The sequence below is a fragment of the Malus sylvestris genome, chromosome 17 (genome assembly GCF_916048215.2).
Source record: "Malus sylvestris chromosome 17, drMalSylv7.2, whole genome shotgun sequence".
Lineage (NCBI taxonomy): Eukaryota > Viridiplantae > Streptophyta > Magnoliopsida > Rosales > Rosaceae > Malus > Malus sylvestris.
Window position 1 is genome coordinate 27,983,226 of NC_062276.1, and position 21,559 is coordinate 28,004,784.

The following is a 21,559-nucleotide window of genomic DNA, read 5'->3' on the forward strand; positions in this document are numbered from 1 at the left end:
AAAAATCACTATTGAACGTTGACCTTAAAACAAAGAAATTTAATAGTTCGGTCCCTGAAAAATTTAATCAACCGGTCATCGAAAAATGTTGGTCAGCGTTAAAATGTAATAAGACTAAGTTGCAAGTATGTAATTATGTTAAAATATAACAGTACTTATGAAATTATGTTGGTTGACCTTTTTTATTGCTATTTGAACAAACGATATTTACTGAAAAAATGGACTAAACTTTACAATAAGCTAATAATAATATGATTCTAATTCGTCTTTAATGATAATCAAAGCTAAAACCTCTTTAAGTGAAAAAGAATATCGATAAACTGTAATACAAATGTTTTCTTAAGATTGAAATTTAAAAATGAAAAAAAGTGAACTAAACCCCTATGCAAATTGCGGTGTAATTACTAAATTTCAGGTCTCCATGTCCGAGTTGTGGAAGTGCTCTCTCTCTCTCTCTCTCTCCATATATATATATAAAGAATCGTGCTTTTACAACACGGTCACACACACACACACACACACACTTGTCTCGTATCTGACCCTCTTCCTTCTGAAACCCTGCCATTTGCTTTTTCTTCTTCTTCAACTTTCTCGTGCCCAGATCATAAGCTGCCCGTTTTCCTGTAACCTCCCAGCCCTTTCTTCATCTGGGTCTCACGGGATTTGCTTTGCTTCCCACTCTTTCGTCATCTTTTTTTTTTCTTTTTTATTTATTTATAATTTTACTCAAAATATACCACCAAAAAAGGTAAAGATTTAATAGAGTTTGTATCCTACTTGAATTGGGTTTATAGTCCCTCTGAAACTCAATTTAATCCACTCATTTTCCCTTTCGGATTCGCTTGTTTTCGATCGTTAATAGCGTGCATATATCTGCTGAACCCCAGAGGGAGAGAGCAGTCCAGAAACTTATAGAGAGCGAGAGAGTCTAGAGAGAGAGAGAGAGAGAGAGAGAGAGAGAGAGAGAGAAGGCGGCCATGGCTGCAAAGAACTTGGAGAAGATGGCTTCGATTGATGTCCAGCTGAGGCTGCTGGCACCTGGGAAGGTCTCTGAGGATGACAAACTGATTGAGTACGATGCTCTGCTGTTGGATCGCTTTCTTGATATTCTTCAGGATTTACATGGAGAGAATCTCAGAGAAACGGTATTTTCTACTTTTATTTATTTATTTTCTTAATTGTTAATCAACTTATTTGTTACAATTTGATTACTTTTTGGCAAATTTGATAAATAACGCATTGTAGTTGTGATTAGGTTGCTTCCATTTATCTGGTGTTTAGTGCATACCTCGGTATTATCGCTTCGTTTGGGAATATTTGACAATTTTCTTTTGCTTAATTTTTAATTAAAATATGATAAAATTGATGGGGTTTTGGTTTAACAAAGGAACTTTTACTTCCGTACTGTTTATTTTAATAAAGGAACTTTTGATAGAATTAAAAAAAAAGGAACTTTTACTTTATTACTGTTTATTTTAACAAAAAAATCATATTTTTACTTTAAAAATTCAATCATGATACTATTCACTCTAACATTTATTTTGCCCTTATCGTTAAAACTCAAAGTTTTCAAACCATTTTTATTAGTTTTCCTTAAAAAAAAAAAAAAAAAGATATAGATTTTTTGACATGTGAATTTTCGCTCAAAAGGTTGTTAATTTTAGATGATTAAACGAGTAATTGATTGACTTTTGTAATGTAAATTGGACTAGGTGCAAGATTGTTATGAGCTTTCTGCGGAATATGAAAGAAAGCAGGACCCTCAAAAGTTGGCGGAACTTGGGAATGTGCTAACGAGTTTGGATCCCGGGGACTCCATAGTCATTGCTAAATCCTTTTCTCACATGCTTAACTTGGCCAATTTGGCCGAGGAAGTTCAGATTGCGTACCGGAGGAGGATCAAGATGAAGAAGAAGGGAGATTTTGCTGATGAGGCTTCAGCTACTACGGAGTCAGACATTGAAGAGACTCTCAAGAGGCTTGTGGGGGACCTGAAAAAGTCCCCAGAAGAAGTTTTTGATGCCTTGAAGAACCAGACTGTAGATTTGGTTTTCACTGCACATCCTACTCAGTCTGTTCGCAGGTCTTTGCTCCAAAAGCATGCAAGGTTAGGATTCCACTTGCGTTTGACAAATTGCGGAAGCCTGGTGGTTAAGCAACTGGCTCAGTTTATGCTTATTATCTGGCTTCACTTTGCACTTCTATAAGACATTCATGTGTGGGAATTGACATGGTATATTCTATAGGTGCAAGAGTTTTATGGTTTGTTGTTCTGTTAGTTGACATTGTGTTATTTTGACCCCTTCTTTCAGGATAAGAAATTGTTTGACGAAGTTGAATGCTAAGGACATTACGCCTGATGATAAGCAGGAACTCGATGAGTCTTTACAAAGGGAGGTATGTAGAAACCAATGGTGGAATATTATTCCTTGATATTATCGGCCAAACTTGATTTTCAAAAATCAGTTTCTCTGAATCTGGCAACCGGCTTCCTTAAATTTGCTGAAAAAAAATACAATGTGGATGCACCCAGATTCCAATACCTCTCTCTCAAAAGCTTGGATATTCAATTTAAGTAATTTACCTCTTTTTGCTGTAGATTCAAGCTGCATTTCGTACAGATGAAATCCGAAGGACTCCTCCAACCCCTCAAGATGAGATGAGGGCAGGAATGAGCTACTTCCATGAGACAATTTGGAAAGGCGTACCGAAATTCTTACGTCGTGTTGACACTGCTTTGAAGAACATAGGGATAAACGAACGTGTTCCTTACAATGCCCCTCTCATTCAGTTTTCTTCTTGGATGGGTGGGGATCGTGATGGTATGTTCATCTCATGCTATTATTGGATGAGTTAGTTTTTCCTTACACGGTGCTGCTTTTTTCACTATCGCATTTCTCTCCCCACTCACTTTAAAAGAATTCCTTAAAAATTATTTTGTTGGTTCTGTAGCTTAAATATGCTTGAAATGGATTGCAGGAAACCCCAGGGTCACTCCTGAAGTTACTCGGGATGTGTGCTTATTGGCTAGAATGATGGCTGCTAACTTATACTTCTCCCAGATAGAGGATCTTATGTTTGAGGTGTCAAAAGGATCATTACTTCTGCTTGATTGTTTTTTTATATTGATCTGCAGAGTGCTTAAATAATTCTTTTTTCTTTCCTAATGCATTTGTTATTACCCTTTTTTCCCACAGTTATCCATGTGGCGATGCAATGATGAGCTTCGTGCTCGTGCTCATGAACTTCATAGGTCTTCGAAGAAGGATGCGAAACACTACATAGGTATGAAATTCAGTCGAGTTCATGTTTTTACCATCCTTGAAACTATTTGAACATCCATCGAAACTTCAATCTTTGTCCTTCTATGATATTTATAGTAGCTCTCTATCTTTAATTCTTCGAAAAGGAAGTTGAGTTTTTAGACATACCTAATCATTGACATTGGTAGAAAAGTCTCCTAGTTTTTTCAACTTGAGTTTCTATTATGTGTAAAATTCAAGTTTGAAATTAAATATTAAAGGATTTTGTTAGTTTGTTTTTAATTATTCCTTTTTGGATGCAGAGTTTTGGAAACAAATTCCTCCAAATGAGCCTTATCGAGTTATTCTTGGAGATGTAAGAGACAAGCTTTACAATACACGTGAACGTGCTCGCCAATTATTAGCCAATGGAGTCTCTGACATTCCTGAGGACACAACGTTTACCAATGTTGAACAGGTATCTTGTAACCACAAGATTTATGAGTTTCGTTGTGAAATTGTAAAAGATTGAATTTCCAAAATACGAAAATTTAAGATAAGCGGAGCTTTAACGGCAGGTAGCCTTTCAATAAATTTACAATAGATGTTCAGTATACAAATTGTGTATGAACGTGTCTCAACCTTCATGCTCATGCAACGTTTATTGTAGTAGAGCTGATTGTCTTTTTGCTCCCTTGTAGTTTCTGGAGCCTCTCGAACTTTGTTACCAGTCACTCTGCTCCTGTGGCGATCGGGCAATTGCTGACGGAAGCCTTCTTGATTTCTTACGGCAAGTTTCTACTTTTGGGCTGTCTCTTGTGAGACTAGACATACGACAAGAATCAGACAGGCACACTGATGTCCTCAATGCTATAACAAAGCACCTGGAGATAGGATCTTATCGAGAATGGTCTGAGGAGCGTAGGCAAGAATGGCTCTTGTCTGAGCTTCGTGGCAAGCGCCCCCTTTTTGGCGCTGATGTTCCCAAGACTGAAGAAATTGCTGATGTTCTGGACACATTCCATGTCATTGCAGAACTTCCCTCAGACAATTTTGGTGCTTATATTATATCAATGGCAACATCCCCATCTGATGTTCTCGCTGTTGAGCTTTTACAACGTGAATGTGGTGTGAAGGAGCCACTAAGGGTTGTTCCATTGTTTGAGAAGCTTGCTGATCTTGAGGCTGCTCCTGCTGCTGTGGCTCGTCTCTTTTCTATAGACTGGTACAAAAACCGGATCAATGGGAAGCAAGAAGTCATGATAGGGTACTCAGATTCCGGAAAGGATGCTGGTCGTCTATCTGCAGCATGGCAGTTATACAAGGCTCAGGAAGAGCTCGTAAAGGTTGCAAAAAAATTTGGGGTTAAGCTTACGATGTTTCATGGTCGAGGTGGAACAGTTGGAAGAGGTGGAGGGCCCACCCATCTTGCTATATTGTCTCAGCCACCCGACACTATTCATGGTTCGCTTCGTGTTACAGTTCAAGGTGAAGTTATTGAGCAATCATTTGGGGAGGAGCACTTGTGTTTTAGAACACTCCAGCGTTTCACAGCAGCTACGCTTGAGCACGGAATGCACCCTCCTGTCTCCCCAAAGCCAGAATGGCGTGCACTCATGGATGAAATGGGCGTCATTGCAACAGAGGAGTATCGGTCAATAGTTTTCCAGGAGCCCCGTTTTGTTGAATACTTTCGCCTCGTAAGTATCCCGTTTATCCAGCACGATAGTCCTTTGAATATCTATCTATCTTCTCTCTCTCTCTCTCTCTTTTTATATATATGTTATACGTATAATTTTATATGCATATATATAAACTAATCATTTAATTAATACAAAATCCTTAAAAACAATGTATGGTTTTCTTTTTTGGGATCATATGTTAGTCAACTAGTTGCAGAAATCACTCTCCTGTTCTTCCTCTACTTTCACTACCTTAAATGAAATCTACTCGATTGTTTTCTTATAAAGCTCCCATTTATCCTCATCACGTCACTGAATTAGCTAATAATTATTTTTCTGTAATAGTTTGCTGAGAAAGATGAAAATGCTAACAAACTCATAAATGTGTTATTCCCTTGGAAAATGCAGGCAACACCAGAGATGGAGTACGGTCGAATGAACATTGGGAGTCGTCCTTCAAAACGAAAGCCAAGTGGAGGCATTGAATCACTTCGTGCAATCCCATGGATCTTTGCTTGGACCCAGACAAGATTTCACTTACCAGTGTGGCTTGGCTTTGGGGCAGCATTTAAGCATGTTATTGAGAAGGATGCGAAGAATCTCCAAATGCTTCGGGAGATGTATAATCAGTGGCCTTTCTTCAGAGTCACAATTGATTTAATTGAGATGGTGTTTGCCAAGGGTGATCCCGGTATTGCCTCTCTGTATGACAAGCTTCTCGTGTCAGAAGACCTATGGTCATTTGGCGACCGATTGAGGGCCAACTATGAACAAACTAAGCTCCTCGTCCTCCAGGTAATGCAACACATAAATTACTGACACAAGGACTGTTTAGGCAGACCTTAATACTTTTAACATTGCAAAAGATGTAAACGGGATGATTCTCTTTCACAAAGATATTATCTTCAAGCAATTTGTTTCTTGTGTTCTTTCTTTTGAAGCTTCGACGGTAAAACCATAAGAGCATTTCTCTGAGGCTAATTTTAATCTGGACTATGTGAAGTGCTCTAAGTGGTTTTATTACTGATATTTTGAGAAACTAATCTCAGTTTGTGTTAATTTTGTAGGTTGCTGGACATAAGGCTCTTCTGGAAGGAGATCCCTACTTGAGGCAGCGACTCCTCCTTCGTGATTCATACATCACGACACTTAATGTGTGCCAAGCCTATACACTGAAGCAAATTCGTGATCCAAACTACCATGTCAAAGTAAGGCCACATTTGTCGTCGGAGTACATGGAAACAACCACCAAGCCGGCAGCAGAGCTTGTGAAACTCAATCCAACGAGCGAGTATGCTCCTGGTCTGGAAGACACGCTAATCCTGACCATGAAGGGTATTGCTGCTGGTATGCAGAACACCGGTTGAAGCTCAAGTATCTTGCATTTCGGTATATATGTTAGAACACATGAAATATGGTACGAAATGGGCGCTCTCTGCTTTTTAAGCGCTCTAAACCTCCATCGAATAAAAACTTGTGTAATAAGTTGAATAAAACTATGATTTTGGTTTGTGAGAACCAGAGTTTGTAGTCTATGGCTTTTCTTCGTGTGGAAATCTTATGTTTCTGGTTTCGTTTTCGCAATCGTAGCCAGGGAACATGAGCATGATGGAACCGTATGCTTAGATATATACTAATGTTGTTGTTTACGTCCGACCGTTTCTCCAAACAGAGTGGTTTGGAAGTCCGTCGTCGATGCATGACTACCTATAATCTAAAAACCCCGGGCTAGATCTCTTCCGTTCGGCGGCTTTTTAGAGTCGAGCACTTGTCGATTGATATCCAATTTTTCCTATTATTTTTGTATCTGCGAAAATAAGCTCCGACTCCAAGTTGTTCAAGAATAGTGGCGTTGAGTTTTTCAACCTTCTTACCTTGGGTCTTTTTTTGTGTCGGTGATATCTTTATTCTCTTGGTGTCAGTTTGTCTTGATTTCTTGTGAACGATGTTTTTGTTTTGTCCAAAAAAAAAAAAAAATCATTGACAAGAAACTTCCACATCAAATTTTACAAGCAGGCTCTCAAGTCGTGAGTAGTTTCTATCAAAGCCGTATAACGTCCCAAAGAACATTCATAAAGAGATATTTTGTGATTTGTGAATAAGACTTCAGGCATGGAAAACTGACCTACACATGATCACCATTCACCACCACCACAGATTCAAGGAAAATAAAAAGAAATCAATAATTTTCTCCCTTTTTATTTAATTTTCTCCCTTTTTATCCTTACGAAGTTATTTTTTTATGAATTCTTTTTTTTTTAGATAGTCGTTTTTTGTGCATGATGGCTTGGGATGGCAATTTTCGCGAGTTTTGGTCGGGTTTGAAGGATTAAAAATGGGAACGAGGATAAGTTTCGATAAATTTTCGGGTATAATGTTCGTGCAAGCGGGGAAGATATTTGAATCTTCGACCCGGATCCGACCCATTGAAGTATATATTAATTCTTTTTTTTTTATAAAGGTATTGATTCATGTTTCGAACATTTTAGGAGAGTATAATGGTCACGACATCCTGTTATTTTAGTTAATTTGGAAGATTTTTCGATTTTTTTTAAATCAAAATATGTTAGATTTCCTGTGTATAACGGTCTAGTGATATTTATCTACATTTGTACTTGAGAAGAAATATTTTTGTAAGTGAAAAATCTTATTTTTGAATTTCATGAATGATAAATCAAATATGAGACTTGTCTACTTTATTTTTTATTTTTTTATTTTTATCATATATTGATGTGATTTATATTGAACTTATATATGAATCATAGAGATGGTGATGGTGATGAAATACCCATCACTCTTCTACCCATCCATGTATGTCATTTTATTGCAGAGAAAGTTATAGAAATGATCCATCAATTTTAACTCATTAGAGCAACAATCTCTTAACTAAAAATTCATAATCATGGTCTTTAACTCATCAAAACGTGCAACTATGATCATTTTCGTCAAATTTGTCACAATTCCATCAAAACGAGTCATGTTGGAAATACCATTGCTACCATTAGATTAAAGTTGAAGGAATATTTTTTCAATTGGGTTAAAGTTGAGAAATTTTTACTACAATTTCTTCTTTATTGTATAAATGTTTATAATTATTTTTAAAATTAATCTGAAGGATGAACGGTCCAGATTAAAACGTTTGTAAGTACGTGAAAGAATTATTTTGCATTGTATTTGCTCTGAGCCAGTAACAGGAGAGTATCTCATTGATTCGTTATCGACAACAAAGAGCAATGGCGATTCTCAACTCTTATCTCTCAGTGACGTCCACGGCCACACCCATCTCCCCAGACTCAGCAACTCCACCGGTACCCGACCCGAGACAGACCAAGATCCTATTGCCCAAGAAGAAGCCCGTGAAATGGTCCACCGGGGTTGCTCCCGGCGATTACGGCGGACCTCCCACCACCACCAAGCTCCGCAAGTACTGGGGCGGCGAGGATGACCCTCTAACCTCTGACGATTTCATTTGGAACAGAGAATTCATGGACCGCATGAAAAAACTCATTCAGGAGCCCAACTCTTCCACTCAATCCACTCCCGTCAAGGTTCCAACTTATTTCAAATCTTTTCCTTTTCATCACTAGATTCATTTGTTTTCTGGGTTTTAGTGTTTATTTTGTTGTTCATTGATTTGGTGGGTTGTTTGGGTAATTTGATAGTAATTTGATAGTTAATTCGGCGCCTTTGTTGTTCACCTGGAAGTTGGATTGGGTTCGGTTTTGGTTACTGAATAGCTGGAAGGAAAGAAAGAAAAGGAGACGCTGCATTCTTCGCTATCTTGACTCCTCACGAGATTTTGAATCGAAAGAGAGTTTTGGTGTAAAGTCATGTGGTCTTTTTATTTGTGAATGTTTTCTGTGGTTTTGTTGTGTGATGAAGCGTGTTTCGTCTGTAAACAGGAAAAGCCTTCCGGGTTTCTCAGCTTGAATAGAGTCATGGGCCTTGACAGGTTTGTAACTTCTCACGAGTAGGTTTTATTGTTTGTTTTCCTCTTACATAAAAAATTGTTCTCAAAACTTGACTGAGTTGTGGGGGTACAGTTTAGAAGTTGATTTGAGCAAACAGCTCACCGCTGCTCCTGCCCAACCCAAGTTAGAGGCGCCAGTTGAGGCGCCGGCGAAAGTATGATAAACGTCTTTAGTTTTCGATCCTAGTGCTTTAACTCAGGGTAGTCTTCAGTTTCGATTTTCATTTTCCGAAATTTAATGATTGTCAGAGTGCCAGCAGTACTGCTATCAAATGGAAATTGGCACCAACACGGCGTGAGCAAGATAAGTGGGATAGAGCAACCAAGGCTGCAACTGGAGGCAGTGTAAGTCAGATGTTTCATCAGTAACTAGAAGTCACTTTGATAGAGCTTCACTTCCAGCTTATAGAGGCCAATAAGGCTTTCTCTCTCTCAAATAGAGCTTCACTTCCTTTCAACCAAATGCTACTTTGAAGGGTGCTTCTTCTTTCTGTGCCTCACACTTAGATCTAACCTGCAGGAAGTGATGTTTCGGGAATTAAGGCGTTCTCGGGAGGACCCAAAAGTAGTGGCTGAGCAGTATAGAAAGCAGTATTTTAGGGTACTTATCTGCAGTACCAGTCTACTATATTTTCATCTATATCATCTTTCTTTGTATAGATACATGCTCTCATGGCACTACTACAATTAAAATTGGATGACATTCATTTTCCTGTTGCAGTTAAAGAAGAGGTTGCAATTCCTTACGCTGGGTATAGGCGGTGTTGGATTAGTCTCGGCTTATGTTTCATATTCCCCTGAAATTACGGCTAGGTGTGAACATTTGAGGTTCTTTTTCGTTTTTGTTTAAAATCTAATGTCATGTCACCCCACATCTGATTTGTCATATTTTTTCCTTCTTGCAAGAAAATTAGTGTACTGTGTGGGGAACGTCTTAAACTTTGAGAATATCTTCTAAGTGCTTTGTTCTTTTCTTTTCTTCTTTTTGTCCCCTAAAGGCTTTTATGGCAGTCCTACATTTAAGTTATATGTAGGCAGGCAACCTATGTTTATAAAAGTTTTATGATAAAGTAATATCTAACCTTAATTATGTAGAGCAAAAGAAATTTTCACGAGAGAATTTTGTCGATTGACTATGAGTCTGAGATGGTAGATACAGGTTAAGGGTATTACATTACTGCATGTTGCATACTTACTTGTTTGCATACTAAAGGGCATTAAGAAACTCCATGACTTCACCATTAGGATAACTGGATAAGTGATGACGATGATGCTTAAGCTTTTGAGCCTTTGTAAGGTACATTATAAGTCCATGCTTCTCCTTTGTTCAACCAGTAGAATATCTACTGCCGGTTTATTTGTGAGGTTTTGTCCTGCCTATTTGATTTATGAGTATGCAACCAAGTGTGGGTCTGGTAATGGTTATTTTCCCTGTTAATTCTAGGGAATTTCACTAGTGAGAGGTAGTTGTTTCGACGATAACAGTATCAGGACTTCAGTTGGTGTTTTATATTAATTTTGTACAAATTATAATTTATCATGGAATTTGATGCTCATCTATTTCTTATAACTTCAGCTACGGTGTTGGGTTGCTTGGTTCTATAGCTTATATGCGTATGCTGGGGAGTAGCGTGGATTCCATGGCAGATGGAGCAAGGGGACTTCTCAAGTATGTAACAAATGACTATTGCCTGATGTAAATGCATCAGCTGTATATTTTGTACCGAGCACATATTCACGAGGGGTTTGATATGCAATTTATTATTTTCTTTACATGCATACACACATACATCAAGATGTTTGGAAAACTCACACTCTAAACAACATCTAGCTAGTAGGCTTTCTACAAGCTTCCAACTTACAAATTACAGATCTTTTTCTTAAACTATCAATCTTCAGTTCTAAAGTCACACTGCATGTTGATCAAATAATTTATCCTTCATATTCGTAATTTATATCGCTTGAATAATTGGTGTTTCAGTTCAGAGCAGTTTGTAGGATATAGAATGTGGGAGGCTCATAACTGCAGAGATTATGATATCATGGGCCACCCACATCAAGATACTGTATAGTATTACGTATGCTGTTTTGAAAGAAAAAAGAAAGAACGTCATTTAACATTTTGGAATCTTAATGCAGGGGAGCGATTGGGCAACCCAGGCTATTGGTTCCTGTTGTATTAGTCATGATATTTAACAGATGGAATGCGTAAGTATCTGCACTCGCATGTTCCACTTCGAATGTAACTGTACTCGTCTTCTTGCGTTGATAGATGCTTCTGCAGATGGTTTGTGAAAGTTCTCTTAAAGTATTTTTCACACTTATACGAATAATTGTACGGTGAAATCAATATCGAATAACCACTCTGAAAGTTCTGGGAATATGGCTGAAAACAACAGGTTCAGTACCTTTTTGGTTTGCCTAACAAGGTTGAGTTCGGGTGCAGGATCGTCGTTCCAGAATATGGGTTTATGCACCTGGAATTGATACCAATGCTGGTGGGATTCTTCACATACAAGATTGCTACTTTCATCCAAGCTATAGAGGAAGCACTTCCCGCAGTTGAGAAAGAGACGTAAGTTCAAGACAGACCTCTTCACGAACCAGCGGAATATTCGAGTGATGATTGTGATGCGGCACTTGCAAAGGTTTATTCGTTTATTTTCACGAGTTGCAGATACTTGGTTGCTTGGAAGTGAAGATATGTGCAGTGAATTAAAAGGAATTATTATCTCGTTATTTCTGTTGATTTTTTTATGTACTGTATGAATATGGAATATTGTAAAGGATGGAAAAATAATACAATTCTATATGATGTTGCCTCTCCTTTTGTTTCTATTCGACGAATGGGGAAGACAAGAATCGAACTCTTTTACGCGGGTGTTATTTGTTAGCAGAAAATGTTGTAAAATTGGAGTTAAATTCGTAATGACACAAAAACCCTTGATTTTGGTTTAAACTTTATTAAATCCATATTCACCTGTTTGGATAAATAAATACGGGAAAAACGATAAGATTATATCCTTAATTTAATTAAATAATATTTCTTAACTATACTTTATCAAGACGTAGAAGGGCTATGAGGTGGTCAGTAAGGTGGTCCAAATAGCATTTATTCGGTCCTCGAAGAAAAAAAAGAGTATTTATTCGAAACATGCAACACCAAGGAGGAAGCCAACATTGCAGCCAAGATAAACTGGCTTTGAAGATGTGCCTGCAAACAGTGAAAAGAATTGATCATGGACTAAAGTTGATTAAACTGCGAGCCACACAATTTAACTTAAAGGTGGGCAGGTGATTTGTTGTTAATTTTAACATCATTTCCCCTGAATAAAATTAAATAAGCTTGCAATAAGAATAGTTATCATACATTCATTGCTAGCCCTTGGGGTCGTGCCTTTTTCCTCTTTGGTCTTCTTGGGATTATCTTCAAATTGTCCTATTATAGTAACTATCCTAAACCTCTATACATCATATGTCTAAGTAGAAACCTAATACCGAAGGATTAGGCGAGTCACATAAATAGGGAGATAGAAACTTACAACTCACAGAAATAAGGGAGAGAAGGCACACAAGCCTCATTTAAAGTTAAAGGAAAACTAATGAAAATGACTTGAAAACTTTGAGTTTTAACGATAAGGACAAAATAAAGGGTAAAGTGAGTAGTACCAAGATTGACTTTTTAGTGTAAAAATGTGGGTTTTTGTTAAAGTAAACAGTATTAGGAGCTTTTCGTTAAAGTTCCCTTTAATTAAATCCAATTTTTTTAATTAATAAAATCCTAAACCCTAAACTCTGTTACTTAATATCCAATTTATAAAATTGGTTTTTAGGGCACAACTCCAACAATTCCCAGGTTTGGTTGTCAGCGTGGTAGACGCGCCTCAGCATGAACCCTATCCGAGCCTTCAAACGAGTTGAGATGTAGTGAGATGGTCGTTTGAGCATTGAGATAAAGTTCCAAATTGGGCTTCAAAGTTGGTAGGTCGGAATCGTGCAAATATTTCATAAATAAAAATAGTTTGGTCCCATAGCATGCCTTATTTTGAATTATGGCCCAAACACTTTCTTTTCACATCTTATTCCTCACCTCTGCTCAAAGCTAGAAATGACACATCTGTTTTGGACATCATATTCGGGGGACTCAAATGTAATTATGTAATAAATGAATAGGCAAATATGTAATAAGTGAGGGGCCCTTATTCTATAAAAGGACTTCTCACTCTCCTCATTAAGAGAGGCCAATTCCTAGGCTGACTCTCACCCTCTCAAAGCCTGGATCTCACATTACAGAGGCTCTCTCCCTTACAATCCTCTCAGAGAAATACAATATCAGTGTGGACGTAGCCCAAACATTGGGGTGAACCACGATACACTCATGTCAACATCCATGAGCATCACTCATGTCAATCAGCTTCGAAAGCTTCATTTACAGAGCTCCAGCTTCGAGAGCTCCAGCTTCAAAAGCTTCATTTACAAAGCTCCAGCTTCAAAAGCTTCACTTGCAAAGCTTCACCTACAAAGCTTCAGTGCATGGTATACAAATATCACCTCCGAACAACCGCCACTTTGGTCCATACATGGATTCAATTTGATGTCTACAGCCAACAGACTTTATTGACCGAAGACTTAGGGGACTACATTATGTACCATATATTGGGCCTCAACTGGACCTCATGAAAAATACTTGGGGGACTTAGCCCATTATTTATGTACTGAGGAGCAAACCCTTATTCTATAAAAGGGACTCCCTCACTTTCATTAGAGAGCATCGCCGCCAGCTGAGCAACCGCCTTGCCGCGAGCATCACTCCTAACCCATCATTTATGTATTGAGGAACGAGCCCTTATTCTATAAAAGAGACTCACTTACCTTCAACGCCACAAACCGAGCCAACTAAGGCAACATAAGCCACAAGCAGAGCAGCCTCGCAACATGTGCTACTTCTAGTTGAGCATCATTTCAGATTGAACACCGCCTTATATCGAGTATTAGTCCTAGACGACATCTAGTTACTTCGGCCCACACATGGACTGAATTTCAAGTCTCCAACTAAAAGACTCTATTAACTGAAGACTTGGGAGACTACTATTTGTACCATACTTAGGGTCTCCGTATTTAGACCTCGTATAAATACTCGGGGGACTCAAATGTAATTATGTAATAAATGAAGGGACAAATATGTAATAAGTGAGGAGTCCTTATTCTATAAAAGACTCTTCACTTTCCTTATTAAGAGAGGCCAATTCCTAAGCCTGACTCTCACCCTCTCAAAGCCTCCCTCTCACATTACAAAGGCTCTCTCCCTCACAATCCTCTCAGAGAAATACAATATACTGTGAACGTAGCCCAAATATTGGGGTGAATCACGATACGTCTTGTGTTATTTACTTTCTTGCAGATTCACGGTCGGATTTACGTTGTTCCAAGACCCCTCCGGTTTTGTGCATCAACATGTTGCAATACCCTTGTGGCTGCTGGTGTGGTGGTAGCGACGGCAACTGCTTTCTGCCTCAATAAGATAAAGATTAGTTTATTGTTATTATTATTACTATTAGCAGAGAGCACACACTTTGTATGTGTGAGCAATTTCTCTTAATAAGTGCATATTTTTTTTTTCATATTACATAATTATTGTTTTGTCTTCCTTATGTAAATATTGTGTATCAAAAGTGAGGGTAAAATTGAAAAAATAAGTATAAAAAAAGGGTAAAATAAGAAAAATATGGATATGGTTGTCATTTTGTCAAAAGGTACAAAATTACTATTTTGTCCTCATTTTGTCAATAGTGTGTATCAAAAGTGATGTTAAAATAGAAAGAAAAAAAATGGTAAAAAATTGACAAGGAGAATTCTTTTAATAATAGAATTATTATTATTATTATTGTTTTATCTTGTTGCTGAATGGGTTTTGGGCCTTTTGGCCATACTCAAATTTTATTGAGTTTACTTGATGTAACATGTAATGGGGCTTTTCTCATCCAACAAAAAAAAAATAGTAAACCCTAATCCTTAGAAGCTCATTTAGCATATACTTATTTGTCCCAAAAAAAACCAACGGCATTCTCGCTGGAGGAACCGGATCCCCTCCGAACCCAATAAAACTAAGTCTGCTGAGTAAGGGATCCGGGTCGTTGAAATTTGATCTAATGACTACAAACAGAATGACCTTATAAAAGTTATAATAATTGTAATCGTTGGATCAAATTTTAACGGCCCGGATCCATTGCTCAAAAAATTCAGTATATGTGGGTCTGGAGGGGATTTGGTTCCCTCGCTAGATCCTTTTGGTGAAGATTTTAGAAATTCGTAAATCGTGTCTGTTCATCGTACATCGTATGATCATTTTTTGTCAGGTACTGTTTGTGTTTAATTTTAAATTAAAATATTTAAAATAATTTCTAACCGCACAATGTAGGATGAACGGACACGATTCACGGATCACTGAGATCCTCACAAAGAGAATCCGACGAGATCATATCTCAACCCTATCATCACTGCGTCGCACATGACAAGCATGCCAGAAAATCGGGACCAAGTATGTTGTGGATTGGCCCAAAGTGAGGGTGTTTTAAATGCCTATTAGCCCCATCCCTTTCTTATTTATTTTTGTTTTTTGGTTCTCTTTGCAGAGGCATCTAACGGTTGTTGGATATGGTGACTCTCCTATGGTGTGATGGTCTTAATGACCAAATTTGGTTAGGGATGGTTTCTTATTGCGGGTTGATAATTTTTATGTTGCAATATCCTTGTGGTTGCGGGCACGGTGGTGGCGATGGCAATTGTGTTCTGCCCCTATAAGATAAAAGATTAGTTTATTATTATTATTATTATTATTATTGTTTTATCTTGTTGCTGAATGGGTTTTGGGCCTTTTGGCTGTACTCAAATTTTATTGAGTTTACCTGATGTAACATGTAATGGGCTTTTCGCATCCAATGAAAAAGAAATAGTAAACCCTAAACCTTAGAAGCTCACGGCATATCCTTATTTGTCCCAAAAAAAACCAACGAATCCTCTCCAGATCCTTTTGTTGCGGATTTTAGAAATTTGTGAATCGTGTCCGTTTATCGTACATTGTGCGATTAATTTTTGTCAGATGTTATTTATGTTTAATTTTAAATAAAAATATTTAAAATAATTTCTGACCATAAAATGTACGATGAACAGATACGATTTACGAATATCAGAAATCCTAATATGGCGAGGATCCGGATTGTCCCAGTAAAGATGTGGCACGTCGCATAGTGCACAACTCACAAGTCCAAAACGTGCAGAAGATTTGGTCTCAAACATTGGCCGTGTGACTCGAAATCCCAATTCCGGCGATATAACAAATAATTTTTTGAGCGGAGGACAAAATAAATAATTAAAATAATAATAAAGGGTAATTCTTTGACCCTTTATGTTTCCTATAAATACTACGGAAATAAATTGGAATTTTGAGCGAGAGATCAAAAGAGTTGAAAGAATTCGGAAGCCCCAAAAACCGCAAACTGCAGGCTGCCAAAACCCTAGATTCGATCCGCCATGGGTTTCGCTACTGAACGTGAGAACTTCGTCTACCTTGCCAAGCTCGCTGAGCAGGCAGAGCGATACGATGGTTAGGGTTTCTCCCTCTCATTTGGCCTATTTTTTCATGCATTTGAATTCCTCTGCTTCACGCCGAGTGTGATCCTTTATCTGGAGTTTGATTTTATTTTTAGTCGCTTTAATTTTGCAAATTCAGTGTTTGGTTGGCCAGAAAGTGAAGGAAATGGGAATCTTTCGTTCGATTTTCGGTTGTATGCCGATCTGAACTAAGGATCAGTCAAATACTCAGTCAGTTAATTATTTCTGCTCAAGTCTTTGGTGCATTCGATTTCTTGGTATGACTATTGACGTTTTTTTGACGTCTGATTCCATGGAGATTCTTTGTCCTGAAAAGTTATCTTGGTAATTGGTATATATTTGATTTGGTACAAAAACTTACTGCTACAGACTTCACAAGTGTTTGTTGTTTTTCTTTTGGAATATTTCGTACGATCGGAACTAAAGCAATAACCCGGGCTAAGTAATGTGTGTATTGAAAATTTGGGCTACGTTGAGTAAATCAGTGCTATCCGCACACCGATTTTTACTTATCACACACCCGTCTTAATTTTTGGCCGGTCGAATGAATTGAAGAAGATTGTCCGAAAATTAACAAGGGTGTGTGAATAGGCACTACTTTCCAATTTTTAATCTCCTTGATTTTATTTGCTTCAGTCAAAAGATGCAATTTCTAGGGATAAACCTTTTCTCAAGGTTTTATTTTCTAAGAAGTGCATCTGGGATTGTACTCGAGTTGGGAAAACCATCATTTAGTTTACAGTTGCCATGATTATTGGTCTCTGTCTTACCTAACCTATTGACATGGTTTGTTTTACAGAAGATTATAATCTAATTGGTCAAATCTTTGTTTAGATCTCTAATTCCAATTTTGACCAAGAAATTCTTTTAACTAAGTCATATCGCTTCAAAATCTCAAACTCAACCCACCCGTCTATGTTTATTCCAGATTTTCTCTCATGTTTTTTTGTGTTAACAACTTTAGCATGGTACAACGTTTTCTTTTCAGTAGTGACTAGTGACACAATTGAAGGAAGGAAAGCAAGAGTGAAAGTCTGTTTAGATTTAAATAGGGCAATAGCTCCACTCTCTGTAACATGGTTCTGCCTCTGGTGAAAAAGTGTGGGTTCGTTTACTTGATCATAAATTTAAAATATGATTTTGTATGTGACGTCTTCTCTAAATGTTAACAGAGATGGTCGATGCAATGAAGAAGGTAGCAAATCTTGATGTTGAATTGACAGTTGAAGAGAGAAACTTACTTTCTGTTGGGTACAAGAATGTTGTTGGTGCTCGTCGGGCATCATGGAGGATCCTATCATCAATAGAACAGAAAGAGGAATCAAGAGGAAATGAGAGTCATGTGAAGCAACTCAAGGAGTATAGACAGAAGGTTGAATCAGAGCTCTCAACCATTTGTGTTGATATCATGGCAGTGATCGATGAGCATCTCATTCCTTCAGCTACAGTTGGTGAATCAACTGTTTTCTATTATAAGATGTGAGACTATATTTCTCAAAACCCAAGAGATATCATTTACTTATTTGTTCGTCTATTGCTTTTGAAATGGGCATCATGAAGTTAAATAAATGTTGACATCGAAATAATTTGGCTGTAGGAAAGGAGATTATTATAGGTACCTTGCAGAATTCAAGAGTGGTGACGATAAAACAGAGGCTGCTGAACAGTCGAAGAAAGCGTACGAGGTTACTCTCTCTCTCTCTCTCTCTCTCTCTCTCTCTCTCTCTCTCTCTCTCTCTCTCTCTCAACATTGACACTGGAAATGTTTATTTATCTTAAAATTGATGCCGTTGCAGACTGCCACCACCACTGCTGAGGCCGAGTTGCCTTCTACACATCCCATCCGTTTGGGTCTGGCTCTGAATTTCTCAGTCTTCTATTATGAGATCATGAATTCTCCAGAAAGGTTTGTAGGATGCTATTTAAAGGTTGATTACTGTTACGTTTATGTCAAAATTCCCTTCTTGATGTGGATACTATTTTCCAGGGCTTGCCACCTTGCAAAGACAGCTTTTGATGAAGCTATTGCTGAGCTTGACTCTTTGAATGAGGAGTCATACAAAGATAGCACCTTAATCATGCAGCTTCTAAGGGACAACCTCACGTTGTGGACTTCTGACCTTCCAGAAGATGGAGGTGATATTAATAATTATTTCAGGATTTAACAATGCACATAATTCCATCTCTACTAAAGTTTAGAGGATTAGTTCTTTGATTAGATTAGTCCCTCCTTGCTCCACTTTTTTCCTTTCCGTCCATTTCAGAATTTGCTTCAGGTATGCTAGCCTTCTTTTGATTGGATTTTAAATCTAATTGTGTTTCATAGGTCTCTTTGCTGGATGTTCCCATCTTTTACTTGATGCATTTATAAGTTACGCGATGTTACCATTCTTATGCTTGTGGTGTCTTTTTGTGTACTTTTGAAGTATTTTCTTAGGGGGAAGAGATTGGCATCATGCTGAAGTCTCATCCACTATTGTAGTGTAATGGCATTAAAAGGTTGCATAAGCTAGCTGAGGAACTATGTTGTTGTTTTTTTGCATTGAAGGAGAGAAATAAATAGGTACAACAACAATTCCTTTTCCCACTAAGTGGGGAGATAAATAGGTAATGGAAGATTTTATAAAACAAAATGCCATCCAACCTAGCTCATATTTCATTTATTTCTAGCAGAGATGATATCTTTATTTGATGAATTGATGTCTATGGATTCTTAGTATCAAATACCCTTCAAAGGAATTGTTCCTTGTATTTATTTAGGTCGGATAACCTGCTTTTGGTTGTCGGTTATGGCCAACGGTTTCTGGTGACAAACTTGTCACAATTATCCTTGGGCCAATGTAGATGTTCAGGTGCTATAGTCGCTCACACCCATTGAATCAAGTTGTAATGGAAAAGAAACTTTAAAAAGAAAACATGTAGATCTTACAGGATTTATGCGAACAAATTAACAACTAAATGAATGTAGTCATTACAAGTTTGTTGTAGTAAAGGCAGTGATTTCTTTTTCCAAGTTTAGATTCTAGGATCGCATTTGTTGATTCATAGTTTATTTTGAGGAATCTTGTTGGGTTTAGAAACCTGTATAACTCCTAACTGTATACTTGCCTGGTTGTTGGACTGCTTTCGCCTCTGATGTTTTACAATGTATGCCTTGATTCTTGACAACTAAAAGCTTATGTCTCTAATCATGACTTAGCGAGTGGAGGCAGGTTCATAACAAAACAAGTTTTCAGTACGCACTTTATAGAAGAACTCCCTCCACTTATTTTATGATAATTTTTATCGAGTAACTAAAATTAAACAAGCGTTTATAATTTACATTCAAAGAATTGGATTATATTTGTTTCTTAGGCTTTGAAATGATATGTGGAGTTCAGCAAAATGTTATATGATTTTTTATTGTTCTTTGGGTGCATGACATGCAATGATCCCGTTTTGTTATGTAGCGATCTGGGGTACCAAACGTATTGCTTAAAAACTAGTCCATAATGTGAATTCCTTTAAGTTGTCATATAGCTAAAGTGATATTTACTTACGAAACTGTCCTACCAGTCACAGAACACATGCATGGGCTGCAAGAAGTTAGTCTAGAGATGTACTGTCCAATCATCAATAGTCTAATATGAAATTGGAATTAAACTCGTTGGTGGACAAAATATTTGTTCTATTTTAAAGACCAAGCATCATCTTTAACACTTATTATTGCTCTCATTTTTGCTGCAGAAGATTCCCAAAAGGTGAATGGCAATGCCAAGGTTGGCGGGCTGGAAGAGGCAACCGTGAGTATCTCACATATTTCTTAGCTGTTTGTGAGTAATATTGATGTACGACTACTTTGCTCATTTGTTTCTCTGGCAGTGATGCAGGTGGCGTCTTAGGATACGCCGTGTATTATGGATCAAGAATGGACCTGAGTCTCGTTTCCTGCGGTGTTGGACAAAATTCAGGCGTTCATTGTTTTACCATGTTATTCTGTAGTAATTTCTTTCTTTTTTCCCGCCCTGTCAAGTTGAGTCCCATGTTATGTGGTGTGGTTTATAATATCATTGTATCCGGGCATGGTTCGATCTGCTTTGCACTAGCTTTTCGTACTCGGTTATGTTGAATGGAGCATAGAGGATTAACCAATTGCTTAGGGTGATTTTCGTGTTTTAGCGAAAATGACGTAGCCCAGATGGATGATTTTATACTCGTGTGTTGTTTGTTTCACTGTTGCTATAAACCTTTATGTATGGTGTTAATCTATGTTACTCTGTCTTGTTGCTCCTGAATATTTTCATGTGACTCGAACGCACACTTCAACATGACAAGTGGAGTTGCTCACCAATAACCTATGGACACATATATCCTTATAGCATAACAATTTAATACATTTAAATTTTATTAAAAAATCAAAATAAGCAATTCTCCCAAGACTCCCCCGTTGCCTCCTGACTCTTCTTCCCCCATTGTCACTGGAAAAATCCTAAACAGAGGTCCAGCCAACTATCCCTTTGGTTTCATGTCGAAATAAGAGGGGGAGAGAACAAGAGAGGATAGGAGAAAGAAAAAAAGGAAGAGAGAGAAGAGATGGAGCATCTCGGGTGAAATCACAGGTGACGATGGAGTTGGGTGGTTTTAAGATTTTGCCGTCACCGACCTCCGTCTAAGATTTTGCTCGTAACAATTGGGGGGGGGGGAATTTAAATGTATTAAATTGGCAAGTCTTGAGAACAGTGTAGGTCTTGTTTATTTGGATTTTTTAATAAAATTTAAATGTATTAAATTGTTATACTATAAGGATACAGGTGTTCATAGGTTATTGGTGAGGAACATCACCTGTCAGTCACATGGAAAAAATTTCTCGTTGTATTGTAAGTGGTTGAGTACACATGGGTGGCGAGGCTTGCCTCTGATTGTAAGCGCACGCTAGTTTGGTTAGTGTCCACCAAGCTATGAGCATTGAATGAGTAACGCTGAAACAATGCGTTTGAAGTCATATTGCAGTATCCTAGTGCATTTTCACCCCTACCTGATTAGCGAGCCTCATGTCCGAAGCGCCTTGTATGGTT

General features: G+C 37.8%; 3 protein-coding genes across 7 annotated transcripts; all 3 read left to right on the plus strand.

Annotated features, from left to right (window-relative positions):
- Positions 1–476: 476 nt before the first annotated feature.
- Positions 477–6,573, plus strand: LOC126612062 (phosphoenolpyruvate carboxylase 2). Its single transcript, XM_050280363.1, has 10 exons — positions 477–1,145; positions 1,713–2,107; positions 2,313–2,397; positions 2,600–2,822; positions 2,980–3,083; positions 3,198–3,285; positions 3,566–3,720; positions 3,944–4,942; positions 5,333–5,719; positions 5,992–6,573. The coding sequence occupies exons 1-10, from the start codon at positions 978–980 to the stop codon at positions 6,289–6,291; spliced, it is 2,904 nt and encodes a 967-aa protein (XP_050136320.1). The 5' UTR covers positions 477–977; the 3' UTR covers positions 6,292–6,573.
- A 1,528-nt stretch (positions 6,574–8,101) lies between these two features.
- Positions 8,102–11,720, plus strand: LOC126612065 (protein CONSERVED ONLY IN THE GREEN LINEAGE 160, chloroplastic-like). 2 transcript variants are annotated; one of them, XM_050280365.1, is made up of 9 exons: positions 8,102–8,472; positions 8,824–8,876; positions 8,968–9,049; positions 9,144–9,239; positions 9,415–9,495; positions 9,616–9,707; positions 10,471–10,563; positions 11,034–11,102; positions 11,341–11,720. In XM_050280365.1, exons 1-9 carry the CDS (start codon positions 8,158–8,160, stop codon positions 11,471–11,473), a joined length of 1,014 nt encoding a protein of 337 aa, XP_050136322.1. In that variant the 5' UTR covers positions 8,102–8,157; the 3' UTR covers positions 11,474–11,720. The 2 variants fall into 2 exon arrangements, with proteins under 2 accessions (XP_050136322.1, XP_050136323.1); XM_050280366.1 differs by having other exon boundaries at positions 8,103–8,472; positions 8,827–8,876.
- Positions 11,721–16,311: 4,591 nt separating this feature from the next.
- Positions 16,312–20,779, plus strand: LOC126612066 (14-3-3-like protein B). 4 transcript variants are annotated; one of them, XM_050280368.1, is made up of 7 exons: positions 16,312–16,497; positions 17,678–17,984; positions 18,103–18,190; positions 18,302–18,411; positions 18,493–18,641; positions 20,235–20,287; positions 20,375–20,779. In XM_050280368.1, exons 1-7 carry the CDS (start codon positions 16,425–16,427, stop codon positions 20,384–20,386), a joined length of 792 nt encoding a protein of 263 aa, XP_050136325.1. In that variant the 5' UTR covers positions 16,312–16,424; the 3' UTR covers positions 20,387–20,779. The 4 variants fall into 4 exon arrangements, with proteins under 4 accessions (XP_050136325.1, XP_050136324.1, XP_050136327.1 ...); XM_050280367.1 differs by having other exon boundaries at positions 16,315–16,497; positions 20,232–20,287; XM_050280370.1 differs by having other exon boundaries at positions 16,315–16,497; positions 20,367–20,779.
- The last annotated feature ends 780 nt before the right edge of the window (positions 20,780–21,559 follow it).